Here is a 17,500-nt window from a genome sequence, read left to right on the forward strand (position 1 = left end):
CCCCTGCTCTCCAGCATTAGAGATGCACTCCCTAGTACTATAGTAGAAGCCAGATACACACTGTGGACGCTTGAGACACAACCTGTGAGTTATACACTCACTCTCTCTCTCTAAGCCTCTCTAACGCTAGGAACACGAATACACACCGGACCCCTGGCTCGCAGCTGTAGTACATAACATGTAAACCTAAAGCAAGCAGAGGGCTGTGAAGCAACTTTATTCACAGGACAAAGCAAGTCTAATACCAAGTCACAGGAGGAAATGGAGCTCGAAAAGCCTTTCCCTTGTCTGGGACTCCTCCTTACGGCGGTGTAAATTATGGAGAGATTTTTTAAAAAACCCTTTTTTTGATCTCAGAATGACCCCAAGCATCATTTCCTGAATATACAAGTACCATTTTAACCATTTAATTGCCGCGTTGTTTGTAGTCTTTTTAGTACTTTAGTTGAACATTTTGACGTTAATTAATTATACGTCTATGTTTTCTGGAGTACTACTCTGATCTCAGGGTTATTCTGATGTCAGGTTTATTTCTTCCGGAGTAATTTATTCATCTGGGCTTCGTTATGGTGATCTGGGATCTGTATGATCTAGACAAGGAGATGGGGTGGTTGGGCAAGAGTAGAACGCTTACTGTAGTTATGTAGTGTTCTGGTCTTTAGTCGCGTGTAGGTTAGTGTATCCTCTAGAAGAGCGTTCGGAACATCGGTCGGCCTTTTCTAGAGCACTACACCGTTTCTCGGTGTAAAAGCTTTAGAAGAATGTTCTGTTCTTTGGCCGGAATCTTCTCGGATACTTTAGTTAAACATTTGAAATGGCACCTTGTGTCCTGTGCAGAGTTTCAGGGACAAAGTTGAGTGCACAGCAGGACAGTGTGACTTTTTTCTCCTTCCTCACTGATCCTTTTCTTGTATGCTGGAAATAGCTTCAGCTCTGATGATATCATTCTTTAACAGACTAATAAACCCAATGCCCTCGACGGCAGACGTCAGCGAGACCGCAGCTGAATAATTCTGCGTGGCTCTGATCTGTACGTCTCTCAGATCCCACCGAGTTATATTCGACTGTTGTACACGGGCTGTGTCTCATCACACTCCGACGGGACGCCCGATCCGTGCATTATGCATGCTGTAAGTTATGCAGTTGTGTTACCTTGATCATCTTATTTACTGCTGCGGTACGGAAGTGCACTTATGAGCCGCACGGGGCTCGTTACGGCTTAAAACAGCTGCCTGTTTTGGTGAGCGCCGTCTCTCGGGTTTAAAGCCGATTAGGGATTAGCAGTGAATCGGAAAGTCATATGTTTAATGCTAGTTAGGATAAGAAGATCAAACGAGCACGTCCGGCTGTCGTCCAGTGTCGGCCGTGTATAACACGTTGATCTGTCTAGTACGTCCTGGCGGTCGTTCATCAGTAACCACCGTTTGACCATAATACTAGTTATGCTAGTTGGTTCCTTGGGGGCTACTAGTGGCTAGCATGCGCCGCTCTTACCGGGCAGGGAACCAACCCCAGCTACTGGAGCATTGCACGAGACGGTGCACTCTCAGTGCCCGTCCCAAGCCTGGAAAATGGGGAGGGTTGTATCAGGAAGGGCATCTGGAGTAAAACTCGTGCCAGAATCAAAATATGCGGAAGGGTGGTCCGCTGCGACGACCCCGAACAGGAGCAGCCGAAAGAGGGGGAGGAAGAGTTATGCTAGTTATATCAGATATATAATGGTAACACAGATGGCAATATAGCGCAAACCTCAAACATGACACGTGCATGACTCGGGATTAGACCCTACGCCAAAATGTTTCTGAGAAAAGATTACACTCGAATCATGTCCCAGAAATTCCTGAGTCCCTGATGAGGGGTGGGATTTGTTCTACACGGAGCACGAGTTTGAACGTCCGTTTAACCTTGATCTTTGGTGTACATTTTCTGGAGTAACATAGTGGTCTTTGGTGTAAATTTCCTAGTTTTCCTGTCTGTGATTGATCATTTCTAGAATTCCGTATGTATCTGGTTTTATCTTCAGGAAACGATATGTTTTCAGAAGTATTCTATTTGGTTTCAGTTTTCTAGGGTACGTCCTCCGGTTTGAATGTTCTAAAAGTGTGTTCTGTTGTTTATTGTAAGAGTGTACAGGACTGATATTGAATACTTGAATAGTCTACAGTAGTGTTCCTATCTTTGGTGCGTGTTTTCTAGAATGCTCCACCGAGTTGTATTTTTCCAGAGCAAAATGTAGTCGTAGACTTTGATTCTCTGGAGAACGACACTGATCCTTGGTTAGAACGTTCCTCTGTAGCGTTTGGTTCTCTAGATTATTACTGTATCTTCTGGAATACTCTTTTGATCTTCACTTCTTAATGTTTGCTGATGCAATACTGATCTTCCGTTGGAATCCTCTACAGCAGTGTTCTGATCTCTAGTTTGCATTTTCTAGAACAACATGAGCGAGATCTTGGGTTAAACCTTCTAGGTCAGTGTCATGATATTGGGGTTGTATCCTCTAGAAGAGCGTTCTGAACATTGGTGTGCCTTTTCTAGAGCACTACACTGTTTTGTGTTTGGTGTAAAAGCTCTAGAAGAATGTTCTGTTCTTTGGCTTGAATCTTCTAGGATATGGTTGTGATCTACAGGTTACATGTTTGGGATGAATGTTCTGAATATTTTTGTGTGTTTTCTGGATTACTTCACTGTTCTTTGGTGTAAATGTTCTAGAAGAGTGTTCTGTCCTTTAGTTAGTATCTTCCAGGATAATGTCATGGTCTTGGGGTTGTATATTTTACAAGGTGATTCTGATTGTGGGCGTGTATTATTGGTCTGAGCCTTCTTTTGTTTGGTTAATATCTTCTCGAATGCTGTGGTGCTGTTGCGGCTGTATCTTCTAGACGAGTGTTCTGAATATTGGTGCGTATTTACTAGAGTACTACACTGATCTTTGGGGAATATTGGTGCGTATTTACTAGAGTACTACACTGATCTTTGGTGTAAATGTTCTAGAAGAGCGCCGGGTTCTTTGGTTAGCGTCTTTAGGAGGTTGTTCAGATAACGGGTGTGTTTTTGGTGTGAATGTTCTAGAAGAGCATTGTATTCTTTGGTTAGCGTCTTTAGGAGATTGTTCAGATAACGGGTGTGTTTTTGGTGTGAATGTTCTAGAAGAGCGCTGGGTTCTTTGGTTAGCGTCTTTAGGAGATTGTTCAGATAGCGGGTGTGTTTTTGGTGTGAATGTTCTAGAAGAGCGCTGGGTTCTTTGGTTAGCGTCTTTAGGAGATTGTTCAGATAACGGGTGTGTTTTTGGTGTAAATGTTCTAGAAGAGCATTGTATTCTTTGGTTAGCGTCTTTAGGAGATTGTTCAGATAACGGGTGTGTTTTTGGTGTAAATGTTCTAGAAGAGCATTGTATTCTTTGGTTAGCGTCTTTAGGAGATTGTTCAGATAACGGGTGTGTTTTTGGTGTGAATGTTCTAGAAGAGCGCCGGGTTCTTTGGTTAGCGTCTTTAGGAGATTGTTCAGATAATGGGTGTGGTTTCTGCGCTTTGCTTAGCATCTTCTAGAATACCGTCATGATCTCGGGATTGTATCTTTTATAAGATTGTTCAGATAGCGGGTGTGTTTTTGGTTTGAATGTTCTAGAAGAGCCTTCTCTTCTTTGGTTAGTATGGTCTAGGATACTGTTGTGATCTCAGGGTTATATCTTCTGGAAGTGTATTTTCCAGCGTTCTTTGCTTTGAACCTCCTAGAGTAATATTCTGTTGTTAGGTGTGTACTGTCTAGAATACTACGGTGATCACCGGTTATATCTTCGAGAGTGTTCTAACTGTTGCTTTGGGTTTCAGTTAATCCATTGCTTTTGTTTCTATTCTCTGCAGTGCTCTACTGGCACACACGTTCGAGAGGAAACTCTCATTACTATTCTTTTGTAAATAAAGCAAAGGCAGGTGTAAGAACCGAATAAACGGAAACCATCGTGACGGCGATGTTGTCCTTGAGCCGCGTCATCCTGTGCCTTAGTGTTTTCATGCTGCTGTTTGTAGAGCCTCACACCGATGACACCAGAACAAACAGTAATAATGAATGTAGCTCAGGTCATTGCTAATGACTGATGACAGAGTGGATGACGCACGGTCTACTCGTAGAGTCACATTCATTTGTTCTAAAAGATGAGAACTGAAGCAATGACAGCAGCCCCTTTATCTCAGATAGAGTACTTACAGTGTGAGGGTGTGGAGGGTTCGTCTGTGTGTGTGAAGAAAGATGTGTACAGATGAGAATAGCTCTTAATGTGAGAGATCATGTTATAAAACCTACATGGTTTATATATGTGTGTGTGTGTGTGTGTGTGTGTGTGTGTGGCAGTGAATCACCCAGTGAGAGTGATCAGGACAACACTGAGAGCTGCACTTGAGAGAGCACTGTCAAATGAAACTTTTATTTGCTCGGTTGACACAGGTTCTGATTTTAGGATCTCGCACAGGCTCATAAGTGTGTTCCTCTGTGTTAGTTTTTTTTGTGAGTCTCATGAAGATTGAAGGACATTGTAGATCTCAGGATGTGAGGGGTAAGAGCTTGTAGATCTCAGAATGATGGGAGTAGGAGCTTGTAGATCTTGGGATGTGAGGGGTAAGAGCTTGTAGATGTCACAATGATGGGAGTAGGAGCTTGTAGACCTCAGAATGATGGGAGTAGGAGCTTGTAGACCTCAGAATGATGGGAGTAGGAGCTTGTAGACCTCAGGATGATGGGAGTAGGAGCTTGTAGAACTCAGGATGATGGGAGTAGGAGCTTGTAGACCTCAGAGTGATGGGAGTAGGAGCTTGTAGATCTCAGAATGATGAGAGTAGGAGCTTGTAGATCTCAGGATGATGGGAATAGGAGCTTGTAGATCTCAGAGTGATGGGAGTAGGAGCTTGTAGATCTCAGGATGATGGGAGTAGGAGCTTGTAGACCTCAGAGTGATGGGAGTAGGAGCTTGTAGATCTCAGAGTGATGGGAGTAGGAGCTTGTAGATCTCAGAGTGATGGGAGTAGGAGCTTGTAGACCTCAGAGTGATGGGAGTAGGAGCTTGTAGATCTCAGAGTGATGGGAGTAGGAGCTTGTAGACCTCAGAACGATTCTTCTCACTGTGTTAATGAATATGTGTGTATTGTGTACTCTATGCGTATCCGTGTGTAGAGCGTGCGAGGTGTGTTGTACACATGGTGTACGTGTGTGTCGACAGCTGTGCATGTTCTTTATATGGTTTCGTGTACAGTTTGTGTTGACGTTCGCTTTTTCATTTGTGCAGCTGGACTGGATATGCTAGACTCCGGTTTCAAGTTTACTGAGGTCTCCTATAGCACTGTGTGTGTGTGTGTGTGTGTGTGTGGCCCATTGTGCTGTATACGATAAGGCTACACAGTGTAATGTTTCTCCCGGCCGCAGTGTGTGTGCGTTATTTACTTTTTAGTTTATGACGAGATCCGCTCGGCTCTTTATGGATCGCTCTGTTTCAGAGGCTGATGGACAGATAGCGAGAGACAGACAGATGTAGAACTGCTCTGGCAATACTGTAAAGAAAGACAAGTCACGGCAATAAAGCAAACAGCGGACCGGATTTGAGCGAGCGAGAGAGGGATGGAAGAAGACAGGAGGAGTAATGGTGTAACGAATGGGCTCGTCTGTTCCGCCTCTCTCCCAGAGTTATGTGCGATTTTAATACACACTGTTCCCTCCACTCACTTCTTCTGATCGTTCTGATCTCATCACTCACTCCTCCTCCTCTCTCTTTCTCTCACTCTCTCGCTCACACTCTTACTCGCTCTCTCTCTCTCTCACTCTCTCACTCTCTCACACTCTCACACTCTCACTCGCTCTCTCTCTCACACTCTTACTCGCTCTCTCTCTCTCTCTCTCGCACACTCTCTCTCACTCTCTCTCACACTCTTACTCGCTCTCTCTCTCTCTCTCTCGCTCACTCTCTCTCACTCTCACACTCTCACTCGCTCTCTCACTCTCACACTCTCACTCGCTCACTCTCTCTCACTCTCTCACACCCTCACTCGCTCTCTCACTCTCACACTCTTACTCGCTCTCTCTCTCTCTCTCTCTCTCGCTCACTCTCTCTCACTCTCACACTCTCACTCGCTCTCTCACTCTCACACTCTCACTCGCTCACTCTCTCTCACTCTCTCACACCCTCACTCGCTCTCTCACTCTCACACTCTCACTCGCTCTCTCTCTCTCACTCTCTCACTCGCTCTCTCTCTCACACTCTCACTCACTCTCTCTCTCTCTCGCACTCTCACTCGCGCTATCTTTCTCTCGCACTCTCTCTCTCACACTCTTACTCACTCTCTCTCTCTCTCGCTCACTCTCTCTCACTCTCACACTCTCACTCGCTCTCTCACTCTCACACTCTCACTCGCTCTCTCTCTCTCTCGCACACTCTCTCTCACACTCTCACTCGCGCTATCTTTCTCTCGCACTCTCTCTCTCACTCTCTCTCTCTCTCTCATTTTCTTTCTCTCTCACGCTCACTCCTCCTCTCTCTCATTCTCTCTCTCTCTCTCTCTCTCTCTCGCACACTCTCTCTCACTCTCTCTCTCACACTCTCACTCCTCCTCTCTCTCTCACACACTCTCACTCTCTCTCTAATTCCCTTTCTCTCTCACGCCTCCGCTCTCTCACACTCTCACTCTCTCTCACTCTCTCTTGCACACTCTCTCTCTTACTCCCTCTTGCACACTCTCTCTCTTACTCCCTCTTGCACACTCTCTCTCACTCCCTCTCTTACTCCCTCTCTCTCACTCTCTCTTTCTCACTCTCACACTCTCTCTCTCTTACTCTCTCTCACTTTCTCTTTCTCTCTCTCTCTCTCTCTCTCTCTCTCTCTCTCAGTATGCATCTCTCCGTTTTTATCAAGTCTATTTTTACGTGGATGTTTCTCCCTGCTTTCTCCACTCTGCCTTTTTTTTCTCTCTCCATAACTTCCCTCGCTGTCTTTTTCACAATTTTGCCTGTCTTTTGGTGTGTATATCTCTCTTCATCTACTCCACTTTATCGGTTGTCTTTTTGTTTATTTTTACCCGGATGTTGTCCCTGCAGGGGAATACCAAAAGTTTTTCAATGTAAAATACAAACTCTCGATGTGTGTTCAGCGTAGCCGGCGGTACGCTCGTCTGCAGGTCACACCAGTGAACACGTGTCCATTACGGACGCACCGACGCACTTTCACGTGTCAAATCGAACACCTCACCGATGACTTTAACGATAATGAGAATTATAAGGTGAGTAGAAATCCCCGTTGGCTTCTCAGCAGATCAGCCGTGGAGAACGTCAGAGCAATGTGGGAACTTTACAGGTCCCAGGCAAGCCATTTATGAACGGACCTTAAAAGATCTTATTTATCTGTATATATATATATATATATATAATTTAGTACCGCCCGACAGAAACTAAATAAGATTTCCCAGAAATCTTCCCAGAAAGTCTCCCAGAAGACAAACTGATAACAATTTACACCCATCATCCTGTTCAAAAGTTTACACCCCCCCCCCCCCGCGCTCTTAATGTATCACGTTGTCCCTCGGTCGTGCTCGCTGTGAAAAGACGGAACTGAACATCCTCTAGCCGCTGTTGGAAAGTTCTCGAATATGCAGAAGGTGCTGGAAAAGCGCGGAGTGTGCAGGAGCCGGAGGATTTTATCTGAAGAACTGCTCGGGGCGAACAAGGGGCTCGTGTGAAATCACAAATGCGAAAATTATCCTCTTATATTTCAACGATTAACGTTTTGCGGATTCCGCAAGGCGTACGTAAACTCATGACCTCAGCTGTACAGTAAGCAGAACAAGACGAAGTGCGACCCGGGTTATTGTTAAACTAATGAGAACAATGAGCAAGGCCTAATCGCAAGAATGCACCAAAAAAAAAAAAAACAACTCAAGAAAGAACAGAGCTGATCCTGGAGTTTACATAAACTATTCGATGGTTATTTCGAAATGGTTATTTCAGGCCTCCAGCCCACATAAAGCGGGTCAAAATTACAGGACAATCATAGACTTGGCAACCCTGAAACCTACCCAAGTCCACCCTCAATCCCTTTACTCCCCGTCGTCCTAGATTTATACATAACGAAGGTCTAAACGGTCACAAGACGGACGAATTCACAGGAAGTTCAACCAAACAGCAATACAGGACATAAGGAGGCTGTTCTCGTTATTTGTAGCATATTTCATCCACACAGATCGCGTTACGTAAACAGATTTTAAACGATCTTCATTCGGATAAAAACAAGACAAGGAAATGAAACATAGAGTTCGCCTCGACCGAACAGCTTTAGAGAAAGCCGATAGTGTTGCACGTCTAAGATCTTCCGGGAGTTCGGCTGAATGAGTGTTGGTTACGATGCTATAAATACTCTAATACAGTAGTAAAGTCGATGGTTTGGTAAAGTAGATAGCCTAAATAATATGATATGTATCTAATATGCAACTCACAACCTGTAATATCATGATCTGTGATGCATGACCCCTCACGTAGTTTCCCCGTGTTCCAGCATGGCACCGGAGGAGAGCAGTGTTTTTATTTCCCTGCATCAACTCTGTGTGAAGTGCGGTTTATATCACGTATAAAACACCCGCTGAAGTCCACGGGTGGGCGGGGAAAAACGCGTCGGTCTCAGAAAAGACTGAAATCTGGCGCGGTTTACTTCGAGCTCTGCATTTACCCTGCCGTCTACATCCTCATGATCTGAACATCTCATCTCTGTAAGGTTCCCGAGTTATAGAGAGAGAGAGAGGAAAAGGGCTGAAATCGTGTTCACTGGGTTCTCTGAGCGAGTGTGTGTGTGTGTGTGTGTGTGTGTGTGTGCTGAGGTGCTGCATACAGCTGCTCCTTTCCTCTCAGCACTGCGTGACGTGTGTTGACCCCCCCCCCCCCCCGCCCCAACTGACGTCAGTGCCCCTGCGTCATTTCACTCTGTGTGTGTGTGTGTGTGTGTGTGTGTGTGTGTGTGTGTGTGTGTATGCAAATGTTCCACTAGTCAACAGTAGACACCTCAGGAATGTGAATGAAGTGTGTGTGTGTGTGTAAAAACTAAACAAAAAGCTCACAGCGAAGATGTGACCTTTTTCAGTCCCCTGAAACGTGTGTTTATGAGTATACATTGCTGTGAGTTACAGGTGTGCATTCGTGTGTGTGTGTGTGTGTGTGTGTGGTTTAGATGGTATCAGTGTGACCGGACTGCCCATCTCCAGCCCTCTGAGACAGGTCCTGAAGCCCCGCCCAGAAAACAAGCAAGCCAACTCCGACGCCAGCAAGAGCGAATATAACCACGTGAAGGTAGGACACAATTCAGTACTTCTCCACTACACTCCACTACACTCCACTACACTCCACACAACGTCCTACTCGAGGTTTATAAACCTCTGTTCACGGTAACAGCGTAGGCCTGTGTGTAATAGATACCATCCACTGAACGTCCTTCAGCCTTCTAAACCTGTGGCTAGCGTACATTTCAGTTCATATGAGTACGCTAATGTGTGAGAGAGAGATAGAAAGAGAATTAGACAGGAAGAAACGACTGATGGAGGGAGATAGGAACGGATCAACTCTGAAAATGGTCAGCGAGAATAGAGAGAGAGAGAGAGAGAGAGGAGGAGTAAAGAAGAAGATGATGGATACGAAAGGAAACGAAGGTTGAGCGAGAGAGAGAAGACGAAGACGAGCGATGTAGGGAGCGGAAGAGATGAATGGTACAGGCCGAGAGATGAAGGAGGTAGGAGGTGAGAGACGGAGTGATTGACAAACGAGAGTAGAAGGGTAGGAAAGGAAAGGAAGAGAGCGAGGGCGAAAGAAGGTGGGCGGACGAGAAGGAGAATGAGAGAGATGGATAGATGAGAACGGGGAGAAAGGGAGGCTGGGTTAGAGAAGATGAGATCATAGTGGGGAAGAAAGGACACGAGTAGCGTATGAGAGATTAACAGATGAGACGACCGAGGAGAACAGAGAGATGGACAGATGAGATAAGAGAGATGAAAGGAGGACGAAGGTGAGAGAGGAGGAGTTAGGTTATTTTAAAGCTGTAGGATGGTATCACTGTGTGTGTGTGTGTGTGTGTGTGTGTGTGTGTGTGTGTGTGTGTGTGTGTGTGTGGGCAGACGTGTAATGGACGAAGAGGACGTCCAGTCTCACACACACACACCACGAGTCAGACTGTCTCAGTCAGCAGGGCTGTACTTGTCCTCACTGCCCTCGTCTCTTTCTTTTTCTTTTCTTCCTCTGGCTGATTGGTCAGAAGTTTCCCTCCATCAGCGTGTCTTTTGTCCTCACAGTGACCTGTAGTCATTTTCCAGACCGTTTCTGAGAAATGCCACGTAATGCTGTTTACTACTAAACACCCGTGACAGTGAGACAGTGAGACCGTGGAGACGTCTCTGACATGGTGCCATTAGCGTCAGATGATGGAGCTCAGTCTCAGTCTCACTGGTTAAAGTTCTGTGCTTATGGCGAATCCACCGACCCAGTACACAGTGTTGGGATTGATGTTGGCCTACAAATGCCAGATCAATATTGTATCGGACTTTCTGGAACATTTTTCAGAGACCCCATTCTAAACACCCAGGCACACTCTTTAGGCTAAGACCCCTGATGCACGATGCCAAAACCAGAAGCACATACCAGAAATCCAGACACGCTCGCTAAAATGTTCTGGACCCATTTTAGACCCCTGATACAAAAAGATTGAACCAGACACACATGCCAGAAATATCTTGAATATTCTTTGTCTTTCATTTATTTATTCATTTTCATATGATTCATTTACATGTGATTCATTTACGTATGATTCATTTACATGTTATTCATATTCAAGTGATTCATTTTCATGTGATTCATTTACATATGATTCATTTACATGTGATTCATTTACGTATGATTCATTTACATGTGATTCATATTCAAGTGATTCATTTTCATGTGATTCCTTTGCATATGATTCATTTACATGTGATTCATTTACTGATTTGCTTCTCTTTAAAGCCAGTTTTAGACTGTGATATTACAAAGGTCTTTCCAGGTTATTACTTGCCACACTGTATGAGGTAACCCCAGTAAAACTGCCTGAATTCTATACTATAATTTGTTCACCATGTTAGGTTTAAATCCTCCAAAAACAGATTCGCAATTAAATAACATTACCCTGTTCCAATTCACATCCTTCAAAGCTTGAATATTCTTTACCTTTGATGCACATGCTCGAAGCTAGACTCTGTAGAATGTTCTAGACACCTAACCACAGTGTCAAAACCAGATGGTCATCCCAGGAATATCTATTATTCTTTATATTCTAGAGCCCTGATGTTCTGTTTTGAACCCTTACAGTGGAAAGGCTCTAGATTCCTGATACACAAACTGAAATGGAGATGCAGACACTGTAAGGTTAAAAACATCGTGCAACCCCAGTACATGAATGTTCTGGAAGCTGGTGGCACACTCCTAAGCGTTTGCAAAGCCCAGACTCACTGTCTTGAACACGATAGAAGAGTTGTAGGCTCTCCAGAACATTCTACATACCCTCCTGAATAGCATATGATTGATGGTTGGATAGTCTATCTTGGCATTGTATTGATGATCTTGTAATAGTTCAGTTATTACAGTGTGATGAGTTGTTCTTGTGGAACTGGAGGTTCTGCCAGTTCTGCAGTCATGCTGCCGATACGAGCTCACGCCGTATCCTGATGCGATTTATTCAAGAGATTGGTTTGTTTGCCATCAGCTGGAGCATGTCGGGTAAATTAGAAACAAGCCCGTCGTGTGATGAGCATGAACGGGCCGCTGACTGCGGCACACGCCGGTGTGAAGTGGAGACGTGTGCGTCACTACAGCGTAGAGAGTCGAGGGTGTTCCTATCATACCAGTGAGAGAGACAGACAGACAGACAGACAGATAGAGACTGAGACTCACTCACTCACCCACCCACTTGGGATTAATACATTATTATTCATGTTATTGCAGAGTCAATTCCTTTTCATAATGCTAATCTGTCTGCACATGAACTCTCGCCCTCTTACTTACACAGACACACACACGCACACACATATTGATGGGTCAGCATGCTCCTGAGGCGAACAGCTGGAGCAGAGCTGGATCATTTACACAGCGAGGAAAAGAACGAGGGAGAGGATTGTATTGGCTTTGTGCTATTTTTAGCCTGTAGTGGTTGGAGAGCAGCTTCACACACGGATGCTGAGCCAGATAAAGCACACTTACAGAGGAGTGAGAGGGAAGAATAGAGAGACATATAAAGGATGTGAAGGAAGGAATATAGGTGAAAGAGACAGTACATAAACAAATAAATATATTCTATAAAAGAAACATACTAAAAAAAAAAGACTCACGGTAGTAATGTGCATCTCGACTACTGAGCACACAGAGGCCACGCCTCCTTCAGTGAGACTGACAGGTACAGAGGTCATACCTCCTTCACTGAGACTGACAGATACAGAGGCCACGCCTCCTTCACTGAGCCTGACAGGTACAGAGGCCACGCCTCCTTCACTGAGACTGACAGGTACAGAGGCCACGCCTCCTTCACTGAGACTGACAGGTACAGAGGCCACACCTACTTCACTGAGACTGACAGGTACAGAGGCCACGCCTCCTTCACTGAGACTGACCAGTACATAGGCCACACCTCCTTCACTGATCCTGACAGGTACAGAGGCCACGCCTCCTTCACTGAGCCTGATAGGTACAGAGGCCATGCCTCCTTCACTGAGACTGACAGGTACAGAGGCCACACCTCCTTCACTGAGACTGACAGGTACAGAGGCCACGCCTCCTTCACTGAGACTGACAGGTACAGAGGCCATGCCTCCTTCACTGAGACTGACAGGTACAGACGCCACACCTCCTTCACTGAGACTGACAGGTACAGAGGCCACGCCTCCTTCACAGAGACTGAGAGAGATATTTATATTTATAGATTTGTGGAATATTTATAGATCATTAATGCTAAGAGCAGATAATTCGACTGCTGTGTGTGTGTGTGTGTGAGATGTATGTGTGTGTGTGTGTGTGAGAGAGATGTGTGTGTGTGTATGTGTGTGTGTGTGTGTGTTTGTGGGTGTGTGTGTGTGAAAATCAAATATGCATCTATAAGTCAGGCCGTGTTTCATTTAGAAAGACTTGGCAGCTCAGGATCAGTAGGATCAGGACGCCCCTGTGCAAAGCATTCTGGGAAATAAGGCTGCATACGCAGTTATACATACAGGGCCTTGACAACGGACCTTTAAAACACATAAATACACACGCAAACGGCAGCCATGTTTCCATCCACATGGGTTTCTGCGAATTTTGGGATATCGCATTGGAAAAGAAAAAAAAAACACCAAATGCGAATAAAAGTCTCCAAAATGCACATAAAAAAGCGCATGCGCTCAACCGGGGCGCGTCGTTTCTTCATTCGACGAGAAGACGTGCGCGTAAACGACGACGGAAAGACGTGTACTGAATAAATTCCTCCGTGCGATATTGGGGGAAGAGGAGCCACAGCGGCTTCCGAGGTTTCCACACCCTCCGCTTGTATGGAGCCTTGCGAGCGGTCTCGTTCTCCTGAACACGTGGGATGGAAACGGTACTTTACTCGCAAATGTTTTACGCGATATTCCCATTTTGCGCACGCGTTCAATTCGCAACTCGGAGAGAAACGTAGCTGGTGAAAGCGGAGTTTTCTCAAAACACTTTCTCCACCTTCAGGGGTGGATCATTTATTTATTTATTTATTTATTTATGTAATTGTTTGTTTGTTTGTTTGTTTGTTTGTTTGTTTATGTCACTCAAAACATCTTATAAACGAGATTCTGACCTGGAACTTGAACTTTTTTCTACGGAGATATGGTCAGAGCTGCTGTAGTGTGATAGAGAACCGGTTTATACACATTACACAGGGATAAACCTCTTACATAATTAATTATATAGCAGTTAAAGCACACACACACACACACACACACACACACACAGCTAATTTATCAGCCCTTTGTATTCATTATTGACTTTTGTGTCTATAACACACACACACACACACACACACACACACACACACACACACACACACCTATCAGTCCACTAAAAGCGTCAATTTTACACTCCACTGCTCCTGCGGTGGAGACCTTTTGGCATTCAGTGAAGCGTGAAGCCACGCAACTGCCCTCTGTGTGTGTGTGTGTGTGTGTGTGTGTGTGTGTGTGTGTGTGTGTGTGTGTGTCTGTCCAGGAAGTCCTTAGACTGCACTCGGGGGCCAGAGAATAACCGCAATACATCATCACACAGATGAGCTGCCAGAGCTAGATCACTCCGCGCACACACACACACACACACACACACACACACACACACACACACACACAGTCAGTAGAGACACTGTAGCACACACTCTGTGCACTACCATTTAGACTAACATACTTCATAATTTAATAGAGTAGAAATGAACAGTGTTGGCCATAATAATAATAATAATAATAATAATAATAATAATAATAATAATTGTTGTTGTTATTGTTGTTATTTTGAAATCACATTTTATTTATTTGTTAATTAGTTTATTCAGATGTTTTTTTTACCTGCATTATTAATGTCCTCACATGATCTAAATTGTAACTGTTATAATTATGCAGACATTCAGCTTTTATAACACTGCTATGCACATGAGTGCAAGCACACACACACACTCTCAAACTCACTCTCACACACACACACACACACACACACACACACACACACACACACACACACAGTGTACTTATCATCCTGCTGCCAAGACGACCTGTTCTCTAATGAGTGGCCATCTGGAGAGGCTGCCCTGAACAACCCTGCATGTGTGTGTGTGTGTGTGTGTGTGTGTGTGTGTGTGTGTGTGTGTGTGTGTGTGTTGGAAAGTTTTATATTCATGTTCAGAGAATGAGCATAATAAATTACACATACACACACTGATTAGGATTCTATTCTTGTATTTAGTGTGTGTGTGTGTGTGTGTGTGTGTGTGTATGTGTGTGTGTGTGTGTGTGTGTATGTGTGTGTGTGTGTGTGTGGGGGGGGGGGGGGGGGTGTCACTGAGATCGATCACAGTGTAGATGAGTTTGTAAAACACTGAGGGTGATGTGGAGTTACAGGCTTTATCAAGAGATGCTAGTGCTCTCCCCTGTGTGGAGAAATGGAGGGGCGGTAGAGTGATACACCTCAACTCTACTCTATCCCACTCTATTCTACTCTACTCTATCCCACTCTATTCTACTCTACTCTACTCTATCCCACTCTATTCTACTCTACTCTACTCTACTCTACTCTACTCTATCCCACTCTACTCTACTCTACTCTATCCCACTCTACTCTATCCCACTCTATTCTACTGTACTCTATCCCACTCTACTCTACTCTATCCCACTCTACTCTACTCTACTCTACTCTATCCCACTCTACTCTACTCTATCCCACTCTACTCTACTCTATCCCACTCTACTGTACTCTATTCTACTCTACTCTATCCCACTCTACTGTACTCTACTCTACTCTACTCTATCCCACTCTACTCTACTCTACTCTACTCTATCCCGCTCTACTCTACTCTATCCCACTCTACTTTATCCCACTCTACTCTATCCCACTCTACTGTACTCTACTCTACTCTATCCCACTCTACTCTACTCTACTCTACTCTACTCTATCCCACTCTACTTTATCCCACTCTACTCTATCCCACTCTACTCTATCCCACTCTACTCTATCCCACTCTACTCTATTCTACTCTACTCTATCCCGCTCTACTCTACTCTACTCTACTCTATCCCACTCTACTCTACTCTATCCCACTCTACTCTACTCTATCCCACTCTACTCTATCCCGCTCTACTCTACTCTACTCTACTCTATCCCACTCTACTCTACTCTATCCCACTCTACTCTACTCTATCCCACTCTACTCTATCCTACTCTACTCTACTCTATCCCACTTTACTCTACTCTACTCTATCCCACTCTACTCTACTCTATCCCACTCTACTCTACTCTATCCCACTCTACTCTACTCTATCCCGCTCTACTCTACTCTATCCCACTCTACTCTACTCTATCCCACTCTACTCTATCCCACTCTACTCTACTCTATCCCACTCTACTCTACTCTATCCCACTCTACTCTACTCTATCCCACTCTACTCTATCCCACTCTACTCTATCCCACTCTACTCTACTCTATCCCACTCTACTCTATCCCACTCTACTCTATCCCACTCTACTCTATCCCACTCTACTCTACTCTATCCCACTCTACTCTATCCCACTCTACTCTACTCTATCCCACTCTACTCTATCCCACTCTACTCTATTCTACTCTACTCTATCCCACTCTACTCTACTCTATCCCACTCTACTCTACTCTATCCCACTCTACTCTATCCCACTCTACTCTACTCTATCCCACTCTACTCTACTCTATCCCACTCTGCTCTACTCTATCCCACTCTACTCTATCCCACTCTACTCTACTCTACTCTACTCTACTCTATCCCACTCTACTCTACTCTACTCTATCCCACTCTACTCTACTCTATCCCACTCTACTCTATCCCACTCTACTCTACTCTACTCTACTCTACTCTATCCCACTCTACTCTACTCTACTCTATCCCACTCTACTCTACTCTATCCCACTCTACTCTATCCCACTCTACTCTACTCTACTCTATCCCGCTCTACTCTACTCTATCCCACTCTACTTTATCCCACTCTACTCTATCCCACTCTACTGTACTCTACTCTACTCTACTCTATCCCACTCTACTCTACTCTACTCTACTCTATCCCACTCTACTCTATCCCACTCTACTCTATCCCACTCTACTCTATCCCACTCTACTCTATTCTACTCTACTCTATCCCGCTCTACTCTACTCTACTCTACTCTATCCCACTCTACTCTACTCTATCCCACTCTACTCTACTCTACTCTATCCTACTCTACTCTACTCTATCCCACTTTACTCTACTCTACTCTATCCCACTCTACTCTACTCTATCCCGCTCTACTCTACTCTATCCCGCTCTACTCTACTCTATCCCACTCTACTCTACTCTATCCCACTCTACTCTATCCCACTCTACTCTATCCCACTCTACTCTACTCTATCCCACTCTACTCTATCCCACTCTACTCTATCCCACTCTACTCTACTCTATCCCACTCTACTCTATCCCACTCTACTCTACTCTATCCCACTCTACTCTATCCCACTCTACTCTATTCTACTCTACTCTATCCCACTCTACTCTACTCTATCCCACTCTACTCTACTCTATCCCACTCTACTCTATCCCACTCTACTCTACTCTATCCCACTCTACTCTACTCTATCCCACTCTGCTCTACTCTATCCCACTCTACTCTATCCCACTCTACTCTACTCTACTCTACTCTACTCTACTCTATCCCACTCTACTCTACTCTACTCTATCCCACTCTACTCTACTCTATCCC

The 17,500-nt window shown here is 44.7% G+C and overlaps 1 protein-coding gene across 2 annotated transcripts in view; it reads left to right on the top strand.

The window, feature by feature from the left end:
- The window catches only part of trappc9 (trafficking protein particle complex subunit 9), a 246,251-nt gene that overhangs the window by 115,305 nt on the left and 113,446 nt on the right, over positions 1-17,500 (top strand). For both annotated transcript variants that reach the window (XM_053685549.1, XM_053685550.1), the window contains one exon: positions 9,194-9,312. In XM_053685549.1, the coding sequence (XP_053541524.1) occupies positions 9,194-9,312 (119 nt within the window). The remainder of the gene's footprint in view (positions 1-9,193; positions 9,313-17,500) is intronic.

Source organism: Ictalurus punctatus, chromosome 14 (genome assembly GCF_001660625.3).
Source record: "Ictalurus punctatus breed USDA103 chromosome 14, Coco_2.0, whole genome shotgun sequence".
NCBI classification, from domain to species: Eukaryota; Metazoa; Chordata; class Actinopteri; order Siluriformes; family Ictaluridae; genus Ictalurus; species Ictalurus punctatus.